General features: G+C 34.8%; 1 protein-coding gene across 3 annotated transcripts in view; it reads left to right on the top strand.

The window, feature by feature from the left end:
• The window catches only part of CSMD3 (CUB and Sushi multiple domains 3), a 1,240,952-nt gene that overhangs the window by 1,124,978 nt on the left and 99,726 nt on the right, over positions 1-16,248 (top strand). For all 3 annotated transcript variants that reach the window (XM_042923788.1, XM_042923787.1, XM_042923786.1), the window contains 3 exons: positions 992-1,180; positions 1,850-2,027; positions 3,128-3,273. In XM_042923788.1, the coding sequence (XP_042779722.1) occupies positions 992-1,180; positions 1,850-2,027; positions 3,128-3,273 (513 nt within the window). The remainder of the gene's footprint in view (positions 1-991; positions 1,181-1,849; positions 2,028-3,127; positions 3,274-16,248) is intronic.

The raw sequence follows: 16,248 nt of genomic DNA, 5'->3' as shown, positions 1-16,248 counted from the left end.
TAACATCTTAAAAGGATTGTTTATTAATTCTGAAATATCTACTCTTAAAAAATGAGTTATATTTTTAATAAACAACTTAAGGTTACATATTCAAGTATAAATGCAGTTTTGATTTGGGGAATTTAGAATTCAATGGTCAGGAGCAAAATATTTCTGACCACTGATAATTTAAATTTTATTAATTACAATATAATTTTGAACTTCTTGAAAACAAAATCCCAAATATTAATAATACTGATATGAGTATATGAATATTTATGCTGTTTATAGTTTCAAAATTTATTTAGTAATGCTCATTAAATACCTACCGTGTAAAAGGCAATGGACAAAACTTTTAGTATATAGTGATAAATATAATAGGAGCTTTGATTTCATACAGAGTGTAGTACAAGAGAAGTATGAACATATAAACATGCAGTTATACTAAGCCAAAAATATCATGATAACTGAAATATAAAATTTATATTAGAAGGAAATGTGTTTCCTGATATTTTATCTTATTAAATAACTTATTTGGAGAAATTGAACAATGGGATATTATGGTTTGTTTTTTTTTTTTTTAGAGAAAAAATAGTAAAAAATTTAAAAAGTCTCAGAGTTAGGCTTACACATATGTTTATTCTGTTCTGTGTACATGCAATGTAACCACGAAGCAATTGCATTCTATGGATAGGAATCAGAATATGTCTGATTAAAATTGTACGAGTAACCTACATTTTCATTAAAAGTTATAATTTAGATAGGTTGCATAAATGGGTGTAGCAACTGAATGCATTTCTATGAATCGCACTAACATTTTAAATATGACAATTGTAGACACAAGAAGAAGTTTATATCTCACTGCCATTGACATCACTTATTATAAATCTGAATTACTATTTATAACCAACAGCAGGCAGTGCTGCATTCATTTTGCAAGTTGCCAATAGTACCCGTCTGTGGTATTCCGATATTCAGCAACGAAAACCGTTTTCCTTTTTCCCTTTTCCAGCCTATCAGTTGCAAAGCTGTCCTGATCCACGCCCGTTTCGAAATGGTTTTGTAATTGGCAATGATTTTACTGTGGGTCAAACCATTTCATTTGAATGTTTCCCTGGATACACACTAATTGGAAATTCAGCTCTCACTTGCCTTCATGGAGTGAGTCGTAACTGGAATCATCCACTTCCAAGGTGTGAAGGTATGCTTCTAACTTGAAGCTATGTTTTAGGTGATATCGTCTGTGTTTCATAATTTTTGTCTTGGCACTCAATTTTGTCTTCCTTTTCAAATAGCATGTTAAATGTGTAATCTTTCAGTTGAGAATTAGAGTCAGGTCAAAACCCTGAAGGCTCCAAAATGAATAACTGATTTTATCATTATTGGCAGGAATTCTAACCTTCTCCGTTAGAAGTGAAAATACAGTTGATTAACACTTCAGAGCTTCTCCTGTGTCTCTCTGAGTGCGTGTGCCTGTATTTAATAATCATTCTTATACAAGCCCATAATGCAGATATCGCTACTGAATTTGGGCTCATTTTCTCTAAAAATCCTTTTGAATAAAAAAGACTTGAACCTTTTATAAGGCTTTGTATGTATACACGATATGAGATGAAAGTTGAACAGCAGAAAATCTAGTTTACTAGTCTAAGAATAGTTAGTGGTAATTATATAGCATACCTCACATTGAAAAATAAATAAAAGCAGATTATATGCATGTATCACCAACCTCATTTTATATACTTTAACTGAGATGAAACATAACACAGATATATTTTATACTGCTTGAGAGATGCAATGTTTGCCTTTTTCTCTATCATCAGTTTATTGTTATTTTATTTTAACATTTTTGTGTGTGTCTTTTCTGTAGCTCTTTGTGGAGGAAATATAACTGCAATGAATGGCACCATTTATTCTCCTGGGTATCCTGACGAATATCCTAACTTTCAAGACTGTTTTTGGCTTGTAAGAGTACCCCCTGGGAATGGAATCTACATCAATTTTACTGTGCTTCAAACAGAACCAATCTATGATTTCATTACTGTATGGTAAGCCAGCACCATTGTTGTTGATTGATTCAACTATATGTAACGGTGAAACAAGGTAGGAATGAAAGCATATCACAATCCTCTGCACACGTTGCCATCTGATATTTGAATTGGTGTGAGTAACCGAGGGTGACAGTGTGTGGTTTGTACAATGAGACAAACAAGAGAAATAGGTTTTGGCTTATTTGCCCATGAAGTAGCTAAACACTTAGAACAAAAATTTTCATGGGTGAAAAAAGATGGAAAGTTATTATGAATAGCAGAATAAGTGTAAGATAAGCAAGTTCTCTATAACACCAGTGAAATTTAAAAGCCTATGTTCAAATCATAATAATTTAATGAATGAATTTGTCATTATAATTTGTTATAGAATAGTATCTTTGCATTATAATTATCCTGTTAATGAAAAATCTTTATTTAAAAATATATTATAAAGAAAACGGGGTGCCTGGGTGGCTCAGTTGGTTGAGCATCTGACTTCAGCTCAGGTCATGATCTCACGGTTTGTGGATTCGAGCCCCATGTTGGGCTCTGTGCTAACCGGTTGCTCAGAGCCTGGAGCCTGCTTCAGATTCTTGTGTCTTCCTCTCTCTCTGCCCCTTCCCTGCTCATACTCTGTCTCCGTCTCTCAAGGATAAACATTGAAAAAAAATTTTTAATAAAATATGAAGAAAATCTCTACATTAATTCTTGACAATTGGTTACAGAACTACTAGATGAGTCTAAGATTCCTTCCAAATGTAATAGTCTTTGTTTCTCAAGATTATTTTGAAGAAAATAAAAGGAGGGCAAAACTCAAGTGTTTGGAACGAAATGGGTTGTGGTAAAAAAAGGAAAAAAGAAAGGACAATGTAATTGGTTACAACTAATATGGATGCATTTTATTTTGGCAAATATGTGATGTATTTTTATACTTTATATTTTTAGATATATTATTACCTAAATAAACATAAAATGTACCAATATGATTTGGCCCTCATTGGGTATTTCACCTCTTGTCTCTTTATCATTTCATAAGTAATACTTTCTTCAAATCTTGTGCAAAACTTCCTTAAAAAAAAAATCTCAATCTCTTTCTCTTCTGTCTCTCTCTCTAACAGGGATGGACCAGACCAAAACTCACCTCAGATTGGGCAGTTTAGTGGCAATACAGCTTTGGAATCAGTCTATAGCACTTCAAATCAGATTCTAATCAAATTTCACAGTGATTTCACAACAAGTGGCTTTTTTGTGCTCAGTTATCACGGTTGGTATTATCTAAGAGTTTCTATTTTAGTTGACACTATTTCAATTTAAAACTGTCCTGGAAAAATTGAGTGTAATATATATTTAACCAATGATTGAAAAGGTATTAAAATTTGACACTTTTTTTTTTTTAATCATTTCAAACACATTTACTTGCAGAGAATGACCTCGTCTAAACGTTCAGGGGCATTAAAATGTGAGCAAATGGAAATAGGAAATAAATCAGTCAGTAATTACTCAGTAGAAAATAATCATTTTTGTGTGGAAACCAATAAAAGAGAACCAGCTGTTCATATTTTATTGCATGTAATTTTCAGACATCAATAGATTTTTCAATACAAAATGTTTAATCTATTCAACCTGCTGTGAGTCTTTCTAAAAATAGCATCCAATATCTTTATGCTTTGGATAATATTATTCATTTATACTCTTATTTCAAAACCGTTTCTATTCTAGAATCTTACAGTTTTAAGTGACTATTCCAGATCATTAAGTTCATAGCTTTTACTCCTGTGAAATAATTTATGAAGAGTTTCAATTTTAATTCTTTTTATAGATTTATTCTGGGTCCTCTCTTCATAACATTAACCTTTTGAAAGAACATTTAGATGGTTGACAGAGCTTTTTAAAAAAGTTCCTTTTATCTCAAATTGACTGTATTCCATTATAAATAAGAAAATGTTTATTCCTAAGGCTAAACCCTTTCTCTGCTATGACCATAGTTCCATAAAGCACTTTCTGCTTTATGATTTTGTCAGACCAACTCCCTGTGTAACCAACAGGATCAGTAAGCTACTGTATTACATTTACAGAAGCTATGTAAAAATTTGATAGATGAACATGTGCTTTGTCTTATTATATTAATATACAATGCAAATTTTTCATCTTTTCTAATACAAAGTAAGAAAGCCTTTGATATTCAAAGCTTATATTCCATGAAAAATACCTTAATTCAAGTATGGTTATACTCAAAGATATTTAAAGCCCATCGAGTCTAGAAATAGAGAATAGACAGAAAATATTTGTTTGCTTAATCTCAGCATTTACCAGGCAGTAAATCGTATACAGTTTGTGCATTTTTAGTGGCTCACAGCTGTCAGAGCTGCATGTACACTCTGGCCAATTAGAAAGTGAGGCATTCTGGGACACCCAAGTGGCTCAGTCAGTTAAGCGTCCGACGCTTGATTTCAGCTCAGGTCAGAACTTGATCTCACAGTTCATGAGTTTGAACCCCCTGTTAGGCTCTGTGCTGACAGTGCAGAGCCTGCTTGGGATTCTCTCTCCCTCTTTGTTCCTCCCCCACTCAGGTGCGCTCTCTCTTTCTCTCTCTCTCTCAAAATAAATGGATGAACTTAAAAATATGGAAAGTGAGGCATTCAGTGAGATAACTTTTATTCAACGTGTTAATTTTTTTAAGAACTCATTTGTCTTAGTTTGTTTTTTGGTTTTTTTTACTGAATTGGTCATTGATGCTGACAGTATGTAGGTACAGTCTAAGGCTACAAAAGTAGCTTTATTACTTTGATAGATAATCTTAACCTGGGAACTGATACATTAAATAATAGTTAAGGTCAAAAGATGAATTGTTGCTGAACTGTATTTTGTACATTTTTTTTTCTCTTCAGGGGACCCTGCATACATTTCTATTATTTTGTGTCCTGCCTGAACACGTACTAAAGAAGGAATTATTCATTGATAAAATCTGAATATCCATAAGATTAGCTCTATAGAGAGCATAAATTCTTATAAAACTTTGGAGATGTTTCACAGGAGAAATATTGCCAAAGAAAAAGACGTCTGTGTGCATGTGTGTGTGTGTGTGTGTGTGTGTAGAAAATATAAGGATGACTGAATGTCACACACAGAATATAAAGTGAATTTACATGGACATTTACATGAATGTCTATACATATATTCTCATTCCAAAATATGTTTCACTTGATTTTTATAACTAATTTTTGAGTCATGTACAATATAAGAGCATTAGCTTAGGGACAAGGAAGATCAAATATTCATTCAGCACTTTGTTTTCCAGTTGACTTTGGACAAGTTACTCTTTGGCTTTTGCTTTCTTCAGTTGTAGAACACGTGGTGGGATTGCTGACAGGCTGAATGAGAGACTAACTCTAGAGAGAGAAATTACTCCAACACAGCAATATATTAGGTTGAACTATATTAAATTATTGGTCAAAAAATGCTGAATATTTGGCACATTTGTAGAGCTCAACCCAAGTAAGTGCTGTCGTTATTACTATTATCAGCATGAGATTGCAGCCATGTTAGGAAACTGCAGGCAATGGATACTATACAGTTACCGTAGTGCCCGGCAGAGTTAATGTTCAGTAAATGTTCCTTTCCTCAGCATATCTTATCTCACATTTTAGATTTTGTAATAGAGGGCTTATATTTATGTTTATACATTAAATTTCATAATAGGGCACGACTGCCAGAGCCTAGAAAACCCGCCATTGAATCAACATCCCTGGGAATCTTACTTAAACCTCAAAATAACCTTGAAATTTGAGAATGTAGCCAGGGTTCATGTTAAACATTGACAGATGTCTTCCATTCCACCCTCCTTAGTAGGATAATTTTCCTAAAGCACTGCTTTCATTCTGACTCTCCTTTTCAAGATCACGGGATCCCTACATTAAATCAAATTTAAAGCTACCCTATAATCCAGTTCAATGAATCTTTCTCCGCAGTGCCTGCCGGCCCTGAGTACAATCAGATTGGTTCTCGTGCTGCCTCCTCAACTCCCATTCCTAAATGATTTCTTACTCATATTCAGTTCTTTTTGTCTCCCTCTCTTAAGTTCCATATCCCCCACTTCTTGGTAATTCCAACTCATAGGGATCTTAACCACCTTCTAAATTATTGCACTTTTCTTACCAAACTTTTGAGAACTTAATTACATCATGGTGTATTCTTGCAAGTTTAATAATACTGAGTACTTTTTCGAGGACATAGATCACATTTATGCTTCCTAACCTTTTTATATTTTTATTACTGAGTGATTATATTTTAGTGCTACAGTGGGAAGTGTGAGTTCAAATTCTTTTTTTTTAAGTTGAGTTTGAGGTGTGTTACTTAGAACTTTTAAAGATTATTTTATGATCATGAAGATGAGTGCATATTTTCACTCACAGAAACAAAAACGATGACTGTTTTCAAACTACTATTAATATAATTAATACAATATAATACGACTACAAATATAGTATTTGCTTCCCGAGCCCATTTTAGGTAGCTATGACTCAGTGCCAAAATGAGCTCCATAACAGTCAAAATATTGGTCAAGCTGTTGAGTAATTTGATAAGTAAACCAGGGAGGTTATACACTATTTAACACTTATTTTAAGCTGATTAAGTATATCTAAGCTTAGAATGGTTTACTCCCCAATTCAGTTTTCTTTAAACTCTGTTACTGATTTAATAGCTCCTTATGTTATGCCCTACCGTAAGTCAGAAGTGGTCTTCTTAGGACTTGTGTATTTATTTTATAAATTTGACACATTAATCTTTTCATATACTTTCTTAAGATCACACTGATCAGTTAGGCTTTATTTATTAATGTATTTTGAATATATTTGAAAAGAGTAAAAATGAGATTTTCCCCCTACCTGACTGCCTTTATGACATTCAGCCAGCCATCTGTCTTTTATAAAATATCACCTTCATAAAACCTTTCATGATCAAAAATAACATTCATAAAAAGCTTTGAAAAATGAAAGTTCTGTGCAGTGAAAAAATAGGACAGGTGTAAATGTTGAGGCACTTTATCTCAGATATCATATTTCTTTTTTATCTGAGGAAATGTTTTTGTGTCTCTATTGCTGGGATTGTAATTTCCTAAAGTAAGAGCTAAATTTTCTTGATATCTGCCATAGAGTCAAGATGTGTTTGGCTTACAACAAATAATAACAATATTCAGTCCTAATTAGTGGCTTCCTAAAAGTAAATTACACAAAACTGGTTTTAACTGCATTGTTTTTGCAGACACTGACTTTCCATATCAATCACAATAATAGTAATAGCTACCATTTACTGAAAACTTAATATGTTGGATACTCAGCTAGCTACTTTTCATGTATTGCCAATTTTTGTGATAGTTTTACAAAGTATTATTACCCCCATTTTAATAATGAAAGAACTAAAAGAAAAAAATTAACCTACATCAAACTAGAGAACTAATAAATAGAAGAGCTGCCTGGAATTCAAAATAGTTTCATCGGACCCCAAAGAATGACCTCTTTTTAAATAATGACGACAGCATTAGCAACAATAAAAATAGCTAAAATATATAGAATTGTTACTAAATGCCACACAATGTCCTAAGCTGGTATTGCCTAACACGTAGGTTATATTTATAAATTTTTTAAATGTTTATTTATTTTTGAGAGAGAGACAGAATGCGAGTGGGACAGGGGCAGAGAGAGAGGGAGACACCGAATCTGAAGCAGACTCCAGGTTCTGAGGTGTCAGCACAGAGCCCAACGCGGGGCTCAAACTCACGAACCGTGAGATCATGACCTGAGCCGAAGTCGGACGCTCAACCAACTGAGCCACCCAGGTGCCCCACACATAGGTTATATGTAATGGTAAATCAAATTTTTCTTTAAAAATTCAGCCCACGTGATCTTCAGTTTTAGCCAGGTAATAGGTCATCTCATTTTCTAGAAGATAACTCTCCTAATTAAAACTTAGAACTTCAAAGCTCTTAGTGCTTCTCTTCTTCAGGACCTACAAACTAACAAAAACATGTAGGTTTACTGCAACTTAGTATGTTCTTTACAGTTTCCAAAATGTGCTATAGTCACTATGTGAAGAGAAGATAGTTTTTATTGGGTGTCTGACTTATGGCAACCAAAACAACTAGGAAACTATAGTATAGCCAAAATATATATTTATTCATTTAAAACTGAAGGTAGTATTATTACACTTAAATCTATTATCCAGGGCATCACTTTTTCTAACATCAGAATATTAGAGGACCTCACTTTATATACAGATGACTTTCTTAATAACCATAATAGAATTCAATTTATATTTTCCGTTGTTTTCCATTATTGGCACAACTGTAAAAGAATGAGTTGATTATATATCGGCTTCCAGATAATTTTTAAGAAATGTATTTAAAAGGCTTGTAATGTCTTTTAGGTCATCTTTTAAGTTTCTGTTGCCTTTACAATAAATGCTGCATTTAGGGAAAGTATATTTAACTCCACAAAGTCCCATCCTAAAAGAGACCGCTGCAGGTATAAGGACACATTTTATATAAAACATAAATCACCATTGCTTTGAACTATGTGACCCCTTTGGCTCACACAACCTAAAGACCTGACCTCCTTTCATATGTCAGTAGATAGAGCATTGAACTCAAAGTGTTTCATTGTTTGATATCTGGAGAGCATAGGGGGTTTGGACATCATACAATAATATATATATATATATATATATATATATATATATATATATATATATATATATATAATGTGGTGAAGAGACTAAAAAGCCAAACTGATGAAACCATTTTGAGGAAAAGATAATACCATTTACTACTAAGTGACTAAAATCATGCCAAAATTGCTTACTGTATTTTGACATTTGGCTCTATGTGCACACCCATTGATAAGTTGTAGCATTGATTTTGTATGATGAGTAGGTTTATTTGTTTACTGTAATGAGTGAGACAACACACCATGAGGGACTCTGTGGTGCCCCAGTAAAGAGGGTATTAGGAGAGGCTTGTTACAGGAGTTGGGCTGTGTAAGATGGTTCTGGAAGGTTCAAGGAAGCATGATTTATCTCTGGATTGGGTGTTGTTAGAAAATTGGAGACATTCTATAATTGGATGTTTTGGTACTTTTTTTTTTTCTAGAAGGTGGAAGGAATGGAACATACCTGGAACAATAATTGGTATGGAAGCAAATTTGCTCATATTAGCTGAGATGGAAGTCTCTTGGTCTCTTTGGCAGTTTGGATAGTGTTGTTATTTTTTGTTGTGCTCAGACATAATTATGGAAAGGTCTTCTTTTTGTCTTGTTCCAACAAGGTCAAAGAGTTGTCATGTCTGATGCTAGATGTTAGTGAAATTGTTATTGGTCAACAGTGGAAAGTCAGGGCCCGTCAATTAGAGCCAGGCCAGTTCGAAGCTGAGAGAACACCTGAGCTGTGTGTTTTGTTTGTTTGTTTGTTTGTTCTATTTTCTTTTCAATATGCAGGGTAGTTTATGATAGTTAAAGATAGCTTATAGCATCTTTGTTTAAAGCCAAAAGCAAAGCAAACAATGGTGGTGAACGGGGAGAGGAAAATAGAGACTGACAAAGATCAAATGATAATGCTGATGTGTTCTGTTTTCTACTGATGTGCCAGGTGACTCAACTACATAGAGAAGAGATCCTTGGCATATCACTCTGCAGATTCTAATGAGCTTAGTACTAAGGCAAGATATTTTCAATGAGCTATCTGAATATTGGGAACTTAATTCATACAGCAGATATTGAAACGTTTTTATGGATAATTCAGGACACTTCCTAATAGTTTTGTTTACTATACTGCTGTTATTCCATCTCTAAAGAAATACCAAGAGTGACTTCTTATTCATTCTTTTCTCATGATAGGGACTTATTCAGTTTCAACTCTAAATCCAGACATGAGTCATTTGCTCCTGATTTCTAAGATTCTTCCTTATATAGGCAGAGAAACAAACTGATTGTAAAATATTAATGGAGTAAAAGTGATATTTGTAAGTAATTTAAGCACTGCTAAAACTTTCCTGTATGGTTCATGTCAACTTGCTAGCAGATTTTCTCCAAGATGGAAAAAAATGTGTGTATTATTTTTCTCACTTAATTAGAACTTGGAAGTATTTATTTTAAACACTCCTAACTCTTCTTTCAAGTGGATCTGCTTTAAGTTACTTTACATAACTTTTGAAATAACATTGAAAAATGTGCATAACTGAACATATCCTTATCAATGTTTTTCCTCCTCCAAATCTTCCCTAAATCATGAAATTATTGTACTTCAATTTTCCTGAGTCACCATGAAGCATACCAGTGGTTAGACAGAGCTTAGAATTTATAAGGGAACAGAGGAAATTATCATTTTTTCCTCTGTAAGAGATACTGTGTTGGTACTTGGCAGAAAGGTTGCACACTTGTGCTTTTTTGGTTTAGAGAAGGAATGGCAATTTGTCAGTGTTCTGTGTTTTTTATGAAGAAGCCTTTAATAGTTCAGTTGAACCGAAGTAGATAAATGTAGCATTCTTTTCTGGAATTGGGTTGAACATTTCATTATAAAGAAAATAAGAAATTAAAAATAACTGACAAATGTTGCCAGATTTAAACTTTAAAGTGATAGAGAACAAACTGAGGGTTGATAGAGGGAGGAGGGTGAGGGATGGGCTAGATGAGTGATGCATATTAAAGAGAGAACTTGTTATGATGAGCACTGGGTGTTGTATGTAAGTTGCATGAATCACTAAACTCTACTCCTGAAACCAATATCGCACTGTATGTTGAGTAACTAAAATTTAAATTAAAATAACTAACTAGCTAACTAACTAAATAAGATTAAAAAATAATAAAGTGACTTCAAGAAGAAAATCTGTTGGACCAGCAACAGGACATCTACACACATCTGAACCAAACATGGCACCATGTAAGCAGTAGTCATCCTCCAAAGATACTGACATGTAGAATATGATGCCCCCATGTAATTATTAACTAGTAAGTGGCATCGTAAATCTGAGGGACATGTCAAATGAAATGATTCTTATAAAAAAACACAGATTTAAGTCAGAAGTATATTCTAAATATGTAAATATCTATTATACAGCTTTTTTTCATTAATGGTCATAACTGTAAAGGTGCTTCTAAATAGAACAATCCGCGAAAAGCATGGACTAAAATATATGTTCTGCCTACAACCGAATGTGTGGCCTTGTTTACCTCATTTCATTTCTCTAGGTCTGTTTTATTCCTTCGACTCCCTAAAAAAAGAAAAAAAGTCAGACTAAATATTTGTATCATAGCTTCTGGTTCAGACAATCTAGGGTACTACCCCATATAATATTGAGTATTCATCCTAGATCTGTTTATTTTCTTCCAAAATAACCTAAGTAGATACATTACAGAGGATGTAATATTGCTTTAATTCAATTAGTTCTTAGTTAATATTTTTAAAAGATGATTTCCAGAGCACTGTACTAGCAGTTTTAAGACCAAGACATATGCAACACATACATAGCTATCAAATGAGTTATTGAAGCTAAGGACTTTCTGTTACAGTGTAGTGTACATCTGGGTAAAACAAATAAGGAATCTCAGCATTTTCAAATATCCAGTTTAAAGCACAATAGAACCAAGGTGAATAGTTTGATGTATCCTGGGAAATCACATGGGTACTAGCCCTTTGCATGACATCGGGGTTGTGAGCAGAGTCATGTCAGATTGAGATTATACGTGTCTGGGGCATAGCCGTAATCACAGCTGCCATGCTCACGTTAACCTTTGCCAAACAGGGACTGCATTCTCCCTTTGAAATGAAACGTGTCTGGCACAATTCTAAGCACTTTACAATATATTAACTCATCTTAGATTTATGTTTATTTTACAGTTGAGAAAACGAAAGCCCAGAGTCTGAGCAGTTTACCTAAGGTCATGGAGCTAACAAGTAGCGGAGCCAAGATCTGAACACAGTCAGCTTCCAGAATAAAAACTAGGTCAGGCTGCCTTGTGCACAAAAGATTTTACTCATCAACACAAATTGGAGAATATATATCTTTCTTTCCAGTGATGTTTATTGGGTTGATAGAAACATCGTCAGAAAAATCAGAGCTGCACAGTTTAATTCCTCTTCAGTTACATCACACCTTAAACTGTTGCCTTATTACACCCTGCTCCTACCAACCGAGATAATATGCCTAAACTATTCATAATTATTTAAGTAATTGTCAAATCAGAGTGTTTTTCATAAATAAAAAGTGAAACTTGGGAAAAGCGAAAGTATAATTTACCACATGTTCTTATTCATCGGCGAACACCAAATATGTGGAAGGAACTGAACTCCAATTTGATACAAGAGCTTACCCTTATAGAGTACTTACTATGTGCCAGGCACTGCTCCGAGTGCTTTGTGTATAGAAACATTTTGATCCTTATAATCACCCTTTGAGCTGGCATAACGTTATTACTATTTTCACTGCTATTCACAAGTGAGAAGAAGTGAGGTTGAGATTAAGTAACTTGCCCAATATTTCCCAATTTGTCAGCATTGGAAACAGGATTTACAACCAGAGAGAGTCTGGACTGGGTTCATACTCAATATGGTAAGAATTTATTTCATATATAGCTTTTTCTCATTCATTATTCATTCTTTCATTGTCCTAGCATTCAATCACTCAGCAAACATTTATTGACTACTTCCAGGCCAGGTACTGTGTTATGACCTGAGAAGTTAGCTGCTGATAAGATAATCAAAAGTCCCTGTTCTCACACAGTCTATATTCTAGTGTAAGGAAATGGACAGTAAACAATTCTTACGGATTGTGAAAATTGCTAGAGGGAGAATAGATGTGAAACAGAGTAACTGCAAGAGGTTAACTCTAGTTAACATGAGTTAATAGGGACAATGTCTTTATTTTAGTCATCTGAGGGCAAAGTTATAAAAAACACAGGAAGATAGGTTTCAAGAAGGCAAGATAGATAAAAATAAAATTATATAGAACATAGTTTTAGACATGTCATCAAGTGTTACCCTGTCAACCACTTGAGAGCAATGTTGATTAGGGAATGGGAGGGACTACAGTAAGGGTTAGATTGTAGATGAGTTTGATTTTTCAAAGTTTCTTATTATGAGAGTGTAGAGATGTGGTTTAATATTTTTTATGAGGTGAGAATGGCATCATAGGTGGGTGATATGACAAATCAGGGGTACTTGAGTTTTAAGTGGAGGAGAGGAACTCTACGTTTGCAGCTAAAATTATAAACCAGTCAATAGGTGGGGCTGAAGTTAATTAAACAAAGTTAGAGGCCCTTGGAGAATATAATCAAGACTTTTAATTTAATGTCAAGCCATTTGAGGACACTTGTGAGTTTTTTTAGATCCAATCAACAATTGTTTATTTAACACCCGCTGCAATATAGACTCTTTAGGAGTCTCTGGGTATCCACCTTTGTCCCCTTCCAATTGCGTTTATTTTTCTTACTGTAGCCAGTTATTTTTTTAAAGGAGAAATCTGATCACATTACTCCCAGATGTAAAACTCTTCACAGGTTTGTCATTCACCTCAGATTAAAATAAACAAATCCTGAGTGCAGCCCATAGCCTCCTGTCGGACTTAGCCCCAATTTACCAGTCTTTCTCATCCCTTCTCACTCAGTCCAGGGCTGTCACCCAGCCCCCCCCTCCCCCCCTCCCCCCCCCCCCCCCCGTCCCCCCACCAGCCTTCCTCTTTGCTGACATTACACTTGCTGATTCCTCTGCCTGGGTTATTATTCTATGTGTCATCCCTCTCCCCTACACACATATGTGTGTGCGCACGCACACATACACACACACACACACACACACACACACACACACACACACCTTGTTTCAGCTAGTTAATTTCCACTCATTAATAAGATAATTTGATTAATATCTTTCTGACAATTAGTGCCTTTAAGTGCACGATTGTGTCTGCATATTTTTCACTACCACATTCCCAGCACATAAGATGTGGTGTCTGATACATACTAGGCCCCCCATAATATGTATTTAATAAACAACAAAATAAAGTGTTAGACACTACAGGAAATGTAAACATGTACGAAATGGTCCCACACAAGCTAAACATGGAGCAAGCACTAACACATTAATGAGTAAAGGTGGAATAATTCAAGATAGTAGAACCCTCAATGCTAAGTGTTATGGTTCCAATATTCAGGCCTGCAAGGTTGTCAAAAATGACAGTGTATACTAGGGAATTAACATGGTAAATATAAGGGACCTGACAAAGTTCAGATGAAATGTAGCAGACATCTCATATGAGGGATGGGTGAGAATTAAGGTAAGAAAGTTGCTTTATCTAAGATTACAAATTTAATCTGTAGGCCAATGTTTATACATTGACAGTAGGGAAATGGCAGCACCAAAATAATTCTCCAGTCCGAGTTGATTTGTCTGTAAATGCAGGAGAAAATATGGCTTAGTTTTCAAGCACGTGGCTCAAATTCTGGCTCATTGAACTGGGTAAATAATTCAACCATTCTGAAATGGAGTGTCTCTCTTAGCAACATGAGCTATTTACACATATCTTGATGTAGTAATTTGGGCATTAAATGAAGTAACTCATGTAAAGTAGCTTGCAGAGTTGTTTGCACACAGTGGATTCCTCAAAAATATAGTCTTACCTCCCTTCCATCGCTTCCTTTTTGTATGGGAAGGATTGCACTAGAGAGACACAGAAGGCAAGAAACATCCTGTAGACAAACTTAATAACTCATGTGCATTTATTTTCTAGGGCTGCTGTAATAGAGCACCACGAGCTGGCTGGATTAAGCAAACAGAATTTTTTTTCTCTCACAGTTCTAGAAGCCAGAAGTGTGAAATCAGTGTATCGACAGGGCCATGCTCTCTCCAAAGGCTGTATGTGAGGATCCTTCCTTGACTCATTCTAGCTGCTGGGGGTAGCCAGAAATCTTTGGCACTCCATTCTCTGTCCCTGTCACATGTCTTCCCTGTTCATCCATCTCTGTCTTCTCTCTTTTTATAGGGACAGCATGGTGTTTTAAGGGCCTGCCTTGATTCAATATGACCTCAAATTAATTCATTGTGTCTGCAACAACTCTATTTCCACATAACATTCTAAAGTTCCAAGAATGACATAAATTTTGACGGGCACTATTCAACTCAGTACAATAGGTTTGAAATGACAGGTCTACAGTGAGAAGTTCGCAGAAAGAATGGAAAGACACTGGACAAATTTTATACTTATTTTAGCAAACAAACCAGTAGAAATGGATGGAGATTGAAAACAGAATTGTTGGAAGCTGTTTATGATTTATTTACTTTTTGTAGTACTTGTCTTTAGGAGTCAAAAGAAAAACAGATGCAAAGGAGTTTCCTTCATTATTTCCTTCTCCTTTACATTATAGTCAGAATTATATAGTTCTACCATGTAAAACCTCTCAGGGCCTGCCTAGATCTCATTTCCTAGCACTGTCACCCACAATTACTTCTATTTTATGCCCACTTGCAAATTTAAAGGGCATAATAATCCTAGGGAAGACTGTTCAGAGACTCATTCCTTCCCAGGGAAACCAGTGTTTCATATGCTATTTAGTAAATATTTGTTGGGTTATATGCATAGTTACAGGAGCATATAATTGTGAAAAAGCAGATAAACAGTCTTCTCTCTCATATTATTTAAAGTCAAAGTAGAGACACGAACAATGAACAAATAGGCTAAGAAATGGACAATTATTAATAAATGTTGAGACAAGTCATGCTGTGTGTGCAACACCTGTGATTAGAAGATACCAGTAAGGGGTCAGTGTAGGTAGGCAGTGAGGAGCTCAGAAGACATGTTTATCCAGGTGATCTAAAATTGGGAATTAAGACACAAATCAGACTTGAAGTCAAAAGAATCAATGAAATCACTTAGGTGGGGATTGTAGAAAATTTGTTCAAAGGGAACTTTATTCAGAATTCAAATCTATAAAATTGAGGGAAATAGAATGGCTTTTATGAAGTAGAGGCAAGAGGACGGGACATTACCCCTCCTCAGACCCTCCATGACCCTAAAGCGATCTCTTGGTTCCCAAGACACATTTTATAAAACTGCAGGTCATGGAAGAGAACAGAGAATGAGAAAGAATTTAGCTCACAACACCCATGTGGTCTTGGGAAAATAGTACAAAATCTCAGGGCGCCTGGGTGACTCTGTCAGTTCAGTGTCTGATTCTTGATTTCAGCTCAGGTCATGATC

The sequence above is a fragment of the Panthera leo genome, chromosome F2, assembly GCF_018350215.1.
Source record: "Panthera leo isolate Ple1 chromosome F2, P.leo_Ple1_pat1.1, whole genome shotgun sequence".
Lineage (NCBI taxonomy): Eukaryota > Metazoa > Chordata > Mammalia > Carnivora > Felidae > Panthera > Panthera leo.
The sequence above is the reverse complement of the archived record's forward strand: the minus strand, read 5'-3'. Positions and strand labels throughout refer to the sequence as shown.